Source organism: Prionailurus viverrinus, chromosome D3 (genome assembly GCF_022837055.1).
Source record: "Prionailurus viverrinus isolate Anna chromosome D3, UM_Priviv_1.0, whole genome shotgun sequence".
NCBI lineage: Eukaryota > Metazoa > Chordata > Mammalia > Carnivora > Felidae > Prionailurus > Prionailurus viverrinus.
The window spans coordinates 70,815,782-70,831,867 of NC_062572.1; the positions used below are offsets into that span (position 1 = coordinate 70,815,782).

Genomic DNA, 16,086 nt, shown 5'->3' on the forward strand with positions numbered 1-16,086 from the left:
GTAAAGATTTAATTACTGGGTTTCCCAATTATTCATGAGAAATTAATCAATTCAAGCTCTGCCTATCTTTTTGATCTGCCTCTTCCCTTCCTCCATTCTCCAAGTATTAATTCCACTACCAGAGGTGTGGGGAGATAAAGTCTATGTGTTTTTTTTTTTTTTTTAATGTGGGTTAAAATGTCAAAACTAAAAACCAAACTGGGCTTTTGAAATAGTTTACAAATTTCAAATCATTCGTATCTTGTCAATCCCCTATTAAGGAAATTGGTTTCAAAATTTGTTTTCTCTCTCCCAACATGGTGTTATTAAAATTATTAGCGTGGGGCGCCTGGGTGGCGCAGTCGGTTAAGCGTCCGACTTCAGCCAGGTCACGATCTTGCGGTCCGTGAGTTCGAGCCCTACGTCAGGCTCTGGGCTGATGGCTCAGAGCCTGGAGCCTGTTTCCGATTCTGTGTCTCCCTCTCTCTCTGCCCCTCCCCCGTTCATGCTCTATCTCTCTCTGTCCCAAAAATAAATAAAGGTTGAAAAAAAAAATTATTAGCGTAATGGCATGACAAAAATTTTTTAAACACTTTAATGGTTCCAACCTTGAGATCTGATCCCAACTTGGTTCCAAAACGCGCGTTTCTGACACAGTAGGGAGCCTGGCTCATGCTTTCAGTTCCTCCGCACAAGACAACTTCAGCATCCTTCACACAAATTTCCTATTTGAAAACAAACGAGCAACAAACAAAACCTTATATTGTGGCAGGAGTATGTATCAAGCAGTAAACTCCCAGTAAATCTAATGAGTTATGAATCCCAGTGTACCGTGCCTCAAAAGGAAATACTTGTAACTTGTAAGGCAAATGCTACAGCACCTATTCCCAAGACACAAGGGGAGAAAAAATTAACAGACTTCAACTGTTTGTACACAAGTGACAAATTCTACCTCTGTTTTGGCAAGGAATGGTAATTCTGAACCCAGTATAAATCTTGAAAATCAGCAGGGATATTAATGGCTGGCATAACACAGATTGTAAGCCAATGATAAAGAACAAATCCTTTAAAAAGACAAATGTAGGGGCGCCGGGTGGCTCATTCAGTAAGTGTCCGACTTCAGCTCAGGTCATGATCTCACACTTCGTGGGTTCGAGCCCTGCATCAGCCTCTGTGCTGACAGCTCAGAGCCTGGAGCCTGCTTCCAATTCTGTCTCTCCCTCTCTCTCTGCCCCTCCCCCACTCATGCTCTGTTTCTCTCTGTCTCAAAAATAAATAAACATTAAAAAAAATTATTTTAAGACAGAAGTAGAATTTATCCTTATATTAATGGATGAGTCTGAAGCAGACCACAGATTTACAAGGAACAGGTTAACTGAGGGGGCTCATAAAAAGAAACCCATTTCATTCTTCTAGCTTTCCACTATTTGCATTTCTTAGAAAAGAAGCAAATAACAAGCTTCCATAGAGCCCAGTTTTCACAGTGACTGCTAGGAAAATCAGGATCACTGTTTTAGCTGTATCATAGAAATAAATTAACTTGAAAACAATTTATTCATTACAATATGTCTGTGTCTTTCATTCTGTAAAAATATGAAGACATGGGCAAATAAAATTGCATTTCACTATATCCCTTTTCCCTTGTGCTCAAAGGAACAAATGCATTTGCCCAACTATCCCTTAAAAAGGAATATATTTATTTTCTTTTTTTAATTTAAATTTTAGTTAACATACAGTGCAATATTGGCTTCAGGAGAATTCCGTGATTCATCACTAACATTCATCACAAGTGCCCTCCTTAGTAGCCATCACCCATCCAGCCCATCCCCCACCCACCTCCCTCCATCAACCCTCAGTTTGTTCTCTATCATTTACAGTCTCTTATGGTTTGTTTCCCTCTCTCCTCCCAACTCCCCTCCACCACTTTCCATATGTTTATCTGTTTTGTTTCCTAAATTTCACACGAGTGAAATCATACAGTATTTTTCTTTCTCTGATTGACATATTACACTTAACATAATACATTCTAGCTCCATCCATGTCATTACAAATGGCAAGATTTCATTCTTTCTGATGGCCGAGTAATATATATATACACCACATCTTCTTTATCCATTCATCAGTGGATGGACATTTGGGTTCTCTCCATTGTTTGCCTATTGATAAACATTGGGGTACATGTACCCCTTTGAATCTGTATTTTTGTATGCTTTGGGCAAATAATAGTGCAATTGCTAGATCATAGGGTAGTTCTATTTTTAGTTTTTTGAGGAACCTCCATACTGTTCTCCAGAGTGGCTATACCAGTTTGCATTCCTATGTCAGTGCAAGAGGGTTCCCCTTTCTCTATGTCCTCACCAACATCTATTGTTTCTTGTGTTGTTAATTTTAGCCATTCTGACAGATGTGAGATGGTATCTCCTCATGGTTTGGATTTGTACTTCCCTGATGATGAGGGATGTTGAGCATCTTTTCATGTGTCTATTAGCCATCTGGATATCTTCTTTGGAAAAATGTCTATTCATGTCTTCTGCCAATTTTTTTTCTTTTTTAAGTTTATTTGCTTGGGGGAGTGGGGGAGGGGCAGAGAGAGAGAGAGAGAGAGAGAGAGAGAGAGAGAGAGAATATCCTAAACAGGCTCCACACAGCCAGTGCACAGCCCAACTCAGGACTCAATCCCATGAACTGTGAGATCATGACCCGAGCCAGATGCCTAACCAACTGAGCTGCCCAAGCATCCCCTGCCCATTTCTTACCAGGGTTATTTGTTTTCTGGGTGTTGAGTTTGACAAGTTCTTCATAGATTTTGGATACTAAACTTTTATCAGATGTCGTTTGCAAGTATCTTCTCCCATTCCATATGCTGCCTTTTAGTTTTTGTTGTTTCCTTCGCTGTGCAGAGCTTTTTAGCTTGATGAAGTCCCAATAGTTCACATTTGCTTTTGTTTCCTTTGCCTTCAGCAATACATCTAGTAAGAAGCTGCTCCAGCCAAGTTCAAAGAGGTTATGGCCTATGTTCTCCTCTAGGATTTTGAAAGTTTCCCGTCTCGCATTTAGGTCTTTCATCCATTTTGAATTTATTTTTGTATGTGGTGTAAGCAAATGGTCCAGTTTCATTCCTCCGCATGTCCCCATCCAGTTTTACCAACAACACCATTTGTTGAAGAGACTGTCTTTTTTCCATTGGATATTCTTTCCTTTTTTGGTTTAGATTAGTTGACCATATAGTTGTGGCCATTTCTGGGTCTTCTATTCCATTCCATTGATCTTTGTATCTGTTTTTGTGCCAATACCATACTGTCTTTTGTGCCAATACCATTATAGTTTTGTAATATAGCTTGAAATCTGGAATTGTGATATCTCCAGTTTTGTTTTTCTTTTTCAGGATTGCTTTTGCTATTCAGCGTCTTTTGTGGTTCCATACAAATTTTAGGATGGTTTTTTCCAGCTCTGCAAAAAATGCTGGTGGTATTTTGAATAGGGATTACATAAATGTGTAGACTGCTTTGGGTAGTATGGACACTTTAACAATGTTTATTCTTCCAATCCATGAGCATGGGATGCTTTTCCATTTCTTTGTGTGCTCTTCAGTTTCTTGCATAAGCGTCCTATAGTTTTCAGACCTTTTACTTCTTTAGTTAGGTTTATCCCTCGGTAGCTTATTGTTTTTGGTGCAACTGCAAATGGGATCAATTCCATGGTTTCTTTGTCTGCTGTTATTGGTGTATAGAAATGCAACAGATTTCTGTACATTGATTTTATATCCTGTGATTTTGCCAAATTCATGTATTAGTTCTAGCAATTTTTTGCTGGAGTCTTTTGGGTGTTCGACACAGAGTAGCATGTCATCTGCAAACAGTGAAAGTTAGACTTCTTCCTTGCTGATTTGTATGCCCTTTATTTCTTTTTGTTGTCTGATTGCTGAGGGTAAGACTTCCAGTACTATATTAAATAGTGATGGTGAGAACAGATATCCTTGTCTTGCTCCTGACTGTAGGGGAAAGGCTCTTTGCATTTCCCCATTGAGGATATTAGCTGTGGGTCTTTTGGATATGGCCTTTATGATGTTGAGGTATGTTCCATTTATCTCTACTTTGTTGAGGGCTGTTATCAAGAATGGATGCTGTATTTGGTCAAATGCTTTTTCTAAATCTATTGACAGGATGATACGATTCTTATCCTTTCTTTTATTAATGTGGTATACCACATTGATTAATTTGTGAATATTGAACCAGCACTGCAGCCCAGGAATAAATCCCACTTGATCATGGTGAGTAATTCTTTTAATGTACTATTGATTTTGGTTTGCTAATATCTTCTTGAGAATTTGTGCATCCATGTTCATTAGGGATATTGGTCTATCAATCTCCTGTCTAGTGGGGTCTTTGGAATCAAGGTAATGCTGGCTTTGTAGAATGAGTTTGGAAGTTTTCCTTCTATTTCTACTTTTTGGAGCAGTTTGAGAAGAACAGGTATTGACCCTTCTTTAAGTCTCTGGTGGAATCCCCTTGGGAAGCCATCTGGCCCAGGACTTTTTGTTTGTTGGAAAATTTTTGATTACTGATTCAATTTCTTTATTGGTTATGGGTGTATTCAAATTTTCTATTTCTTCCTATTTCAGTTTTGGAGGTTTGTGAGTTTCTAGGAATTTGTCCATTTCTTCTAGATTGCTTCCATTTCCTCCAGTCTGTTGGCATATAATTTTTCATACTATTCTCTTACAATGATTTATATTTCTGTGGTGTTGGTTGTGACCTTTCCACTTTCATTTGTGATTTTATCTATTTGAGTCCTTTCTCTTTTCTTTTTCATAAATCTGGTTAGGGACTTATCAATTTTGTTAATTCTTTCAAAGAACCAGCTCCCGGTTTCATTGATCTGTTCTACTGTATTTTTTGTTTGTTTGTTTCTATATTGCTTATTTCTCTTCTAATCTTTATTATTTTCCTTTTCCCTTTAGGCTTTATTTGCTGTTACTTTTCTTAATTTGAAAAAAATTGTTTTAATATTTATTTATTTTTTAGAGAGAGTGTGAGCAGGGAAGGGCCAGACAGAGAGGGAGAAAGAGAACCTGAAGCAGGCTCCAGACTGTGAGCTGTCAGCACAGAGCCCAATGCGAGGCCCGAATCCACAAATGGTGAGATCATGACCTGAGCCGAAGTCAGACACTCAACTAACTGAGCCACGCAGGCACCCTCTGCTATCCCTTTTCTAGCTCGTTTAGGTGTAAGGTTAGGTTGTGTATTTGGGACATTTCTTGCTTCTTGACAAAGGCCTGAATTCCAATAAACTTGCCTCTTAGGACTGCCTTTTTCATCCCAAAGGTTTTGGGCTGTGGTGTTTTCACTTTCATTTGCCTCCATGTATTTTTAAATTTCTTCTTTAATTTTCTGCTTAACCCATTCATTCTTTAGTAGGATGTTCTTTAACCCCCATGTATTTAGGGATTTCCAAATTTTTTCTTGTGGTTGACTTCAAGTTTCATAGTGTTGGGATCCGAAAATATGCACGTATGGTCTTGATCTTTTTGTACTTGCTAAGGGCTGATTTGTGACCCAGTATGTGATCTATTCTGAAAAATGTTCCATGTGCACTTAAGAAGAATGTGAATTTTGCTGCTTTAGGATGAAAAGTTCTGAATATATCCTTTAAGTCCATCCGGTCCAGTGTGTCATTCAAAGCCATTGTTTCCTGGTTGATTTTCTGCTTAGATGATCTGTCCATTGTCGTAAGTAGGGTGTTAAAGTCCCCTACTATTAGGGTATTATTATCAATGAGTTTCTTTATGTTTGTTATTAATTGACTTATACATTTGGATGTCTCCAAGTTGAAGGCATAAATATTTACAATTGTTAGATCTTTTTGAGGGATAGACCCCTTAATTATGATAATGCCCTTCTTCATTTCTTATTACAGTCTTTGTTTTAAAATTTAGTTTGTCTTTGGGGCACATGGGTGGCTCAGTCGGTTAAGTGTCCAACTTCAGCTCAGGTCATGATCTCATGGTTTGTGAGTGCAAGTCCTGCGTGAGTTTCTCTGTCCCCCTCTCTTTCTGCCTCTTTCTGCCTTTTTTTGAGAGAAAGCTCATGCTTTCTCTCAAAAATAATCATTTGGAAATGAATGGAGTGAATGAATAAGTAAGACCTAGTTTGTCTGATGTAAGTATGTAAGTATGGCTACTCTGGCTTTCTTTTGATCTCCATTAGCATAATAGATTGTTCTCTATCCCCTCACTTTCAATCTGCAGGTGTCTTTAGGTCTAAAATGAGTCTACTGTAGGCAGCATATAGATGGATCTTTTTTTTTTAATCCATTCTGATACTCTATATCTTTTGATTGGAGCATTTAGTCCATTTATATTCAGAGTGATTATTGAAAGATACGTATTTAGTGCCATTGTATTACCTGTAGAGTTGGCGTTTCTGGTGATGTTCCCTGATCCTTTCGTCTTTGTTGCTTTGGTCTCTCGGTTTTTTTCTCCAAAGAGTCCCCCTTAAAATTTCTTGTAGGGCTGCTTTAATGGTCACAAACTAAACTCCTTTAGTTTTTGTCTGGGAAACTCTTTATCTCTCCTTCTAGTCTGAATGACAGCCTTGCTGGATAGAGTTCTTGGCTGCATATTTTTCCCATTCAGCACATCGACTATTTCCTGACACTCCCTTCTGGCCTGCCAACTTCCTGTGGATAGGTCTGCTGCTAACCTTACGTGCCAACCCTTGTAGGTTAAGGATTTTTTGCCCCTAGCTTCTTTCAGAATTCCCTATTTTTCAAGTTTTGCTATGGTATGTCATGGGGCTGAATGTTTTGTTGATTTTGAGGTGAGTTCTCTGTGCCTCAGGGACTTGAATGCCTGTTTCCTTCCCCAGATTAGGGAAGCTTTCAGCTATAATTTGTTCAAATAAACCTTCTGCCACTTTCCCCCACTCCTCTTCTGGGACTCCTATGATAGGGACATTATTTTACTTTGTAGAATCAATGAGTTCCCTAAGTCTACCTTTGTGATCTAACCATTTTCTTTCCCTCTTCTTTTTAGCTTCATTATTTTCCATAATGTTTTCTTTTATATCACCTATTCTCTCCTCTGCTTCCTCAACCCTCATTGTCACTATATCCAGTTTGTTTTGCATGTCAGTTACAACATTTTTGTTTCAGCCTGACTAGTTTTTAGGTCTTTTATCTCTACAGGGAGGCTGTATACAGTGTCTTCTATGCTTTCTTCAAGCCCCCTGGTAGTCTTATGACTGTTGGTCTAAATTCTTGTTCAGATATATTACTTATATCTGTTTTGAGCAAGTCCCTGGCTGTGATTTCTTACTGACCTTTCTTTTGGGGAAAATTGCTCCATTTTGTCATTCTGGCTAAGTTTCTGTCTTTTGCATGTTTTGAAAGCTTGTTAGTTTCCTGCACTTGAGAGTGATGTTATATTAAAAAGGGGTTGTACACTGTTCAAGGCCTGGACACTTCAGGAGAAACCCTTCCAGAAGTGTTTCTGACATATGCTGTGTGCACTCTGCTGTTACGTTTTGGCTGCTCCTTCCCACTGGTCGGTCCTCTGCAGAGCTCCTCCTAGATTGCAGTGGGGAGTGTTTGGACCTTTAACTAGGTATGTTTTGATTTGTTTGTTAAAATAAGCCTGGAAAACAAGAAAAACAAAAGCCTGATTCCAAAAATAAATAAATAAATGAGTGAATGAAAAGGAAAGGAATGAAAAAAAACCAGAGACAATCAAGACTATAAGCCTCATTCTAAAGAAAAAGAAAAACAAACAAAAAAAGAAACAAAAATGAAAAAAAAGCTTGATCCAAAAAGAAGAGAAAAATAACAAACGAACAAAGAAAAAACTATAAGCCCGATTCCAAAGAAGAAAATTTAAAAAAAGAAACTTTTAAAAAGAAGAAAAAAAAAAACAAAAAAAAACCGTAAGCCTGACCCTGTTTCCACCAGAACTGCAGGTGATGCTCTGAAGCACCGCATGTTCCCTAATCTGGTGCCTGTGGGCTACTGTCTGTGCTGTTCTTCCGGAGGAGACGCCCACTGCACTGGCTCAGAGTCTGCGCTGCCCCAGTAAACACACAGTTGCAAGGCACAGGGGGGCGGGGTTTGGTGTAAGTGGGTCCCGCCTCCACTGGGGGGCCACCGTGTTTCTCTCCGAAGTCCCCACGTTGGTGTTAAGGGGAAAATGGCATCACCCCAATCTCTCGTCCCCGGACAGGGGATCTCAGAACCCGCTGTTCAGGAAGCCCTGGCAGAAGGGCAAGGGCTGTCACGGCTCCATGCACCACAGCTTTGGCACGTGGCCGGGATTTAAAACCGGAAATCTTAAAGGACCTGGCACCGCGTGGACCCGCTCCCTTCCCCTGGAGTAGAGGCTCTCCACACTGTGTCTGACGTCCTTTGTCCCTGAAAACCAGTCTCATGCCTGCACGGTGCCTGCAATCTATGGTGCAGCACTGCAAAAAGCAGCAACCAAGTTATCTGCCGTCTGTCCCCTTCCTATAAAAGGCCTTCTGCTGGCGCCCGTAGGGGTTTTGTCCTTGGGGAGGCAATATACCCTCCTGCAAATGTACTCCAGGAAGGGGAATGTCCTCAGATCCCCACACCACACCCTGTGCACTCCAGGGCCCCCTTCCTCCTTCTTCCGAGGAGCGCCGGCCACAGCTCCACTCCAGAGAAAGTCACGCACTTCCAAAACCTCATAGTTTGAGCTCCACACGCTGTTCGCAAAAAAAACATGATGCTCAGTGCCCCTCGCTCCCCAGTCCGTGGTCCGGAGAGGTTTTTGTCTTGTGTGAATCTGACACCGCACACTCTCAACCCGTTTCTCTCCTTTTTGTCTCTCCATGGAAAGGGCTCCTCCCCATCCATGGCGCTGCCATCTTCCTCTCCCCCAATTCACTTCCATGCACCTCACACCTGCTACACTGTCTCCTTCCAACCGTGCAGATCCTTCTAACAGTGTTCAGATCGGTTTGCTGGGTGTTCCGAGTGATTTGATCACAATACAGTTGTGTTTGAGGGATGAGAAAAACCAATTTTCTCCATCCTAACTCGTCTCCCAAAGGAATACATTTCTTATCATCCCCAAAATGCTCCAACTCTCTTCCTAGCCTTATAGTCTTTATTCAGTGTTTCAAACTGCCTCACAGGGAACTCTCACAGACCTGGGTTCAAGTTCTGCCTCTATGACTTAGTAACCTTAAAGATCAGTTTCCTTGCCGGTAAAATGGGAATATTAATAGTTCTTGCCACAAGGGATGGCTGTGAAGATTGAGAGATTCAATGTAAATCTAGCATAGGTCAGGCACATAGGAAGCCCTCAGTCAAAATAACAGGTCATGATTAGCTTTTAAAAAAATTGTGATAAAACACACATAACTTAAAAGTTATCATTGTATGGGAATGCAAGCTGGTGCAGCCACTCTGGAAAACAGTATGGAGGTTCCTCAAAAAATTAAAAATAGAACTACCCTACGACCCTGCAATTGCACTACTAGGTGTTTATCCGAGGGATAAACAGGTGTGCTGTTTCGAAGGGACACATGCACCCCGATGTTTATAGCAGCACTATCAACAATAGCCAAAGTATGGAAAGAGCCCAAATGTCCATCGATGGATGAATGGATAAAGAAGATGTGGTGTGTATACACCATGGAGTATTACTCGGCAATCAAAAAGAATGAAATCTTGCCATTTGCAACTATGTGGATGGAACTGGAGGGTGTTATGCTAAGTGCAATTAGTCAGAGAAAGACAAATATCATACGACTTCACTCATATGAGGACTTTAAGAGCCAAAACACATGAACATAAGGAAAGAAAAATAATATAAAAACAGGGAGGGGGACAAAACTGAAGAGATTCATAAATATGGAGAACAAACTGAGGGTTATTGGAGGGGTTGTGGGAGGGGGGATGGGCTAAATGGGTAAGGGGCATTAAGGAATCTACTCCTGAAATCATTGTTGCATTATATGCTAACTAATTTGGATGTAAATTTTAAAAAGTGAAAAATAAAATTAAAAAAAATGTCACCATTATAACCAATTTTAAGTGTATAGTTCATTAAGTACATTCACACTGTTATGTAACCAACCACCACTCATCTCATGAAATCTTTTCATCTTTGCAAACTGGAACTCAGTACCCATTAAACACTAACTCCTCATTCTCTCCTGCCCCCCAGCCCCAGCGGCCACTGTTTTGGCTTCTGCCTCTATGAATTTGATTACTCATATAAGTGCAATCATACAGTATTTGTCCTTTTGCGAATGGCTTATTCCATTTAGCATGTCTTCAGAGATCTGCTAATCACTTTTAAGAAACTATTTTCTTCCTGTGAACTCTTTTCCAAGAAAAATCAAGTATTGACCTCTTCTAATAAGCACCATAAAATAAAAACCTACAGTGTTACAACTGTGGTAGGGCATTTCTTCCAACCGTTTTTAACATAATTTCAGAGAAATAATAAAACGTTGCCCATACCTGACATCCACTCACAATGGACTGGAAACCAGAGCCACAGAGTCTATTAACAGTGAGAGCTGGGGTCTCTTGTGGGACTCCCACACGCAAGCCAACATGCCTGGCCATGTATGGAGCATCTGAAGAACTCTGGAACAAAGGAAATGAAAAAGACTTTCCTCTGTAAATCTCAGCATTAAGAAGCAGGACAAAATATATGGAAATGTTGGCAATCTATCAAACATTATAAACTATGGGACTCTAAGGTAGGATGCAATGCATATAGATATCGTGTATTTTATATAATACGTGTTTATTATTTGAATAAAAACTGTAACTTGGTTAGTTGGTTTTTAAACAAAGTATGAGAAACCCTTATATTAAGTCCTCAATACAAGACAGAAATTTATAACAATTGGAGCTGTTTAAAAATAGAATAGGTTATCTCAAAATAGTATGTTCCTTAACAGAGAAAGTATCCAAGGCTGTGCTTCTCAACCTTGGCCGCACACTGGAATAACCAGGAAAGCTTTATTAACATACTGATGCTCAAGATCCTAACCAAACCAATTAAACCAGAAAGGCTACAGGCGAGGCATCAGTAGATACTTTTAAAAACATTCAGGGGATTGTAATGAGAAACTGAGGCAGAGACCTGATGATGGAGGAAGGCGAGAGATGAACAACTGGTCAGAAGAGTAAGAAGTGGCCTAGACCACTGCTTCCCCCGCTTTAAAATGCTAAAATTTGCTAAAGCAAATTTGCTAAAGCAAATTTGACAAAATGTAAAGAACTGGCCCATCAAAGTAAAGGGAATTTTAGGGTGTTCACTGTATTATTCTTAAAAAAAATTTTTTTTTATTTGTTCTTGAGAGAGAGAAAAGAATGTGCATGAGCAGGAGAGGGGCAAAGAGAGAGAGGGAGAGAATCCCAAGCAGGCTCTGCACTGTCAGCACAGAGCCTGATGTGGGGCTCGAACACACAAACCATGAGATCATGACCTGAGCTGAAATCAAGAGTGTGATGTTTAACCAGCTGAGCCACCCAGGTGCCCCTCACTGTAGTATTCTTTTATCTTTTGTATAGGTTTGAAAATTTTCACAATAAAATTCAACAAATTCCCACTGACATTTTTTCTTTCTTTTTTTTTGGTAGCGTATTCTCTAAGTGGTCCCACGAAATGACTTTAAGTCCCTTTTGACACCAAGATTTGCTGGGAAGAGCTTAGTACAGGAGAAAAAACATGGAACTAGAAGTCAGGGGATGTGCATTCTAGCCCAGGATTGTTATAGATCACCCGGCTCAACTCTTTGAAACTTCTTGAAACATAAGGTTTCCTTATGTGTTAAGAGAGGCCTGGAGTTCTATAAAATCTCTAGGGTTTCTTCTGGCTTTTTACATTCCATAAATCTTACTCAGAGCTTACCTTTTTAAAAAAAAGTTCCTAATTATTCTTGTTTTATTTTTCAATTGAGGTGTAACTGACATATAATGTTGTATTAGTTTCAAGAGTACAACAAAAGGATTCGATATTTGTAGGTATTGGAAAATGATCATCGCAGTAAGTCTAGTTGACATCTGTTACCGTACGCAGTTACAAAAATGTTTTTTCTTGTGATGAGGACTGATGTGGGGCTGAGAGTGAACAGACAAGAAAGAATTCTTGACACGTTTTTGGTACAAATAGGTGCTTTTATTAAAGCACATGGATAGGACCCGTGGGCGGAAAGAGCTGCACCGGCATTGTGAGGAGTGACTGATTATATACTTCTAGTTAGTGGAAGTCAGGGATAGCGTAAGACTCTAAGGAATTTGGAAGCAAGGCTTTCAGGACCCTGAGGGGCTAGCTGCTGTTAAGGTAAGGTTCTTTACTACTGTCTAGTAAAACATTAGTCTTGAGACCCTTTAGATGGATATCACTGGGCCACAAGTTTGAAAGATGATTGCTAACATATATCCTGGGGGGAGGGTGTTTACAGTTATCAGAGGAAAGTAACACTTAAGAGCACAGCTATAGTGGTAAAACATGAAAGGAAGTCCTTGAAGGAGTTGTAGGAGGGTTATAATCTGTAGGCCTCAGGAATTCTGCCTGAGACTAGAAGCGGCAGCAAAATTGGCCTTTGTTCGTTTTTCTCCCATCGAGGACTTTTAATATTTACTCTCTTAGCAACTTTCAAATATGCAGTACAGTATTATTAACTATAGTCATCATGCTGTTCATTATATCCTCAAGACTTACTTATTTTATAGCTGGAAGTTTATTTATACCTTTTGACCTCCGGAACTCATTTAATTATTCCTTATAATAAAGCTATTTTCATATATTACAATTTCTTAGAACACAATACATTAGTACCTTTAGTACCTCTCAAAACACATATGGAGAAGTTCAAAATACAGTCGATTCTCATTATTCATAGATTCCACACTTGCAAATTCACCTAATTGTTAAAATGTATTTGTAACCCCCAAATCAATACCTGTGGCACTTTTGTGGTTATTTCCAGACATGTACAGGGTGGAGGAAAATTGTAGTTGTCTAATGTGATACACACTTTCCCAGCTGAGGATGAACAAGGGGACACTTGGCCTTCTTGTCTTAGCTCTCATGTTATAAACAGATGTCCTTTCTGCAGTCTACTTAGTGCCAAGGGTTTTGTGTGTGTGTGTGTGTGTGTGTGTGTGTGTGTGTGTGTGTGTTTGCATTTTTGTGGCTTCTGTTGGTGACTGTGCTATTCAAAATAACCCCAAGCAGAGTGCTGAAATGCTGTCTAGTGCGCCTAAGTAGAAGACAGCAGGGAAAAATACGTGTTAGAGAGACTTCAACCAGGCACTAGTTATAGCGCTGCTGGCCAAGAGTTTCATGTTAATGAAGTCATAACATACATTAAGATCAACAGAATAATGAATAATGGACAAGCAAAATGCAGTATTCCATACAATGGAATAGTATTCTGCCACAAAAATGAATGAAGTCCTCTATCCTCCACTGCAAACAAAACCCGTTCTGGGTAGAAGCAAAATCTCTTGAGTCATGGCTCTAGAGCTGGGGGTGGAAATAAGTGCACACCTGTTTCTGAGCCTTATCCCCACCCTAAGAGCTGAGCACTTGGTGAAGGGGGCCATAGCAGCCTCCAGTCTTCTCAGCCTGCCTCTCCTGTATGGAACAACCACTTTCTGAGCCAGCAGAACAGCGACAGGGCCTCAGTACTCTCAGCAGAAATGCATTCCATGTAGCGCTTCTGTCAAACCGATGAAGGCTGGGTAAAAGGAGCCCTCACCTCTTGGCCACACCAGGAAGGAATTCACAGCTTTCATTATCTGCAAATGAATGACCTAGTATGTATTCCATAACACAGAAAGACAGAAGGTAGAGGAACTTCTTATTTCCCACAAAAAATACTGACCGAGTTCCTACGATTTAAGAATTCATAGGAGATGTGTTGTGTTGACTGGGTTTTCTACCCTCCTTGGTTGATACAGAGAGAACCAATTAACTTGAGATGAGTCAAGGAAATGAATCTAATATTTAAGAATCAATGAAATATAACCCCAATGAGACAGACAGATAGCTCCCAAATTATATGTGGCTTTGAATTATAAATGCCATTGCTTGTAGAGTCAGAGGATTACTTAAATCATAAATACCTTTAACTATTATTAACTAGTTCACCAGCGAGACATGTTAAAGACATTATTTTTTAATAACATCCGGCAACAAGAATGAACACCTCCCTTCTGCCCTACTAACCTGAAAGACATTGCCTACAACGACACTATCAATGGTCTCTGGTGAGACCTTGCCCGCAGACAAAGCAGCCTTGGCGGCAAATTCAGTCAAGTCAATAGCCGTGAAGTCTTTCAGAAGACCTCCGTAAGCTCCAAAGGCCGTTCGCTTAGCAGCCACGATGAAGACACCTATTGGAATGAGGAGAGATTTGAATAGCCAGTGTCCCTAACATGCTTTATTTAAATAATCACACTGTGAAACCTTAGTATATAAGGCACCATTTTCAATTAGATAACTGAAAATTTTTGTCGCATAATAATACACAGAACGGGTCACACTCCTGGAAGCAGTCTTAGGGGTTATCAGTTGGAGCAGTACCTACATGCTGGCACCAAGAACTATCTAGTGCGTGCTGGAACATAAATCCACTCTGCATTCTTAGCCTCTGGTGACTTATGATGCTAGAAACATTTGTTTAAAACTGAAATGTTTCTTTGATGTGCTGAAGTATGTTGCCTAGTCATAGAACCAACGATCTCCACACTAGAAATTCTTTTTGAGGTTTGAGGCCCCCCACAGGAAATTCCTGACAAGAGACAGAAAAAAAAAAATTCCTCTGCTAGAAAACTTTCATAGTCCGCTGTGTGAACGGACAACCTGAAGTATGATTTTTCCTCATACTGAACTGGCTCCTCTCACCAAGTCTTCAATCCAAAAATCTGAGTTCAACCCAAATGCATCCCAAATAGTTTCTAGAATTTATGATGCTTTGAATGTGAACTATACACGCCTTTCCTTTTGGAGCCACAGGATGACTCCATTACAAATTCCAAATCATATTAACTATTATCTTTTACCCTTAGAATAAAGTGGGCAAAAAAGATCACCTTTTACACGGGCATCCCCTCCAGATCTGGAGTTTACTAACCTGTAAAATATCCCGGATCTAAAGACTCCCTCCCTAAGTAGATAAAAAACACGTATTTTCCCTAAGTAAACAAAAAGCATCTTTCCACACTTCTTTATTTGACATTAGTTCTCCCTGCTTTCTTCTAAAGACTTTCTAGTTTGCCAGTATCCTATTAAAATGCGCTACTTAGAATACAACAAAATTTCCTGCATTTGATCTAACCGCAAAGAAAACAGGGGAATTATCTATACATGTATTAATGTAAACTAGCACTATAAATTTATGGTATTACTATCAATCCAACCAATGTCCTGGTGCAAAAAAATAAAAACTGTCCTTTCCCAAGACACTCTACTGTCACCTCTCCCCTCCAATCTACTATAGTTACATAAGTCTCTGATGATGTGAAGTGATGCCCACTAGAGTTGGGTGATGCAAAACTGGCACATCCATTATAATAGTTTCATTACACTAACGCTTATTAGGCACCGACACTTTATCACTTTTCGTATACTATCTAATCTTCCCAACAATCCTGCAAGGTAAATATTTCAGAGACGCATACAGGTGGCACTTACTACATGACAGATCTCATGCTTGGCGCTTCGTACACACTAGTATACTCCAAAACAATCTGTGCTCACATTTCCACATTTTGCCAAGAAATTATGGGGCTTTTAACAATGGGCTTGTGCCAAGATATTAACCTGGAATTGAGACAATACAAACATTATACCATTCCTGCTATTTAAGTACAATTCTCCTGTTTATATTAGTGGAGATGACATCTTTCCATGGAACAAATTAAACCTACCCTAAAAAAAAAAAACTTCACCTTCTCCTTTCATTGCTACTTTGAGAAACCCACAGTCCAAAAGAATGTTAGGAGTTAGGAGTAACATATGCAACTATAATTTAGAACAGATCCAATGAGTTCTTTACAGATAGAATATTCAGGTATTTACAAGACCATGAATATTAGTTCAGGGTATGACAAATATTTTGT

General features: G+C 39.6%; 1 protein-coding gene across 3 annotated transcripts in view; it reads right to left on the reverse strand.

The window, feature by feature from the left end:
• The window catches only part of ACAA2 (acetyl-CoA acyltransferase 2), a 34,516-nt gene that overhangs the window by 13,225 nt on the left and 5,205 nt on the right, over positions 1 to 16,086 (reverse strand). Inside the window, exons 1-4 of one of the 3 annotated variants that reach the window (XM_047828320.1) lie at positions 15,659 to 15,673; positions 14,192 to 14,358; positions 10,462 to 10,590; positions 588 to 704 (exon numbers count right to left, since the gene is read on the reverse strand). In XM_047828320.1, the coding sequence (XP_047684276.1) occupies positions 588 to 704; positions 10,462 to 10,569 (225 nt within the window). In that variant the 5' untranslated portion in view covers positions 10,570 to 10,590; positions 14,192 to 14,358; positions 15,659 to 15,673. Of the gene's footprint in view, positions 1 to 587; positions 705 to 10,461; positions 10,591 to 14,191; positions 14,359 to 15,658; positions 15,674 to 16,086 lie in introns of those variants that run through there. The other 2 variants (XM_047828319.1, XM_047828318.1) reach the window with 2 other exon arrangements.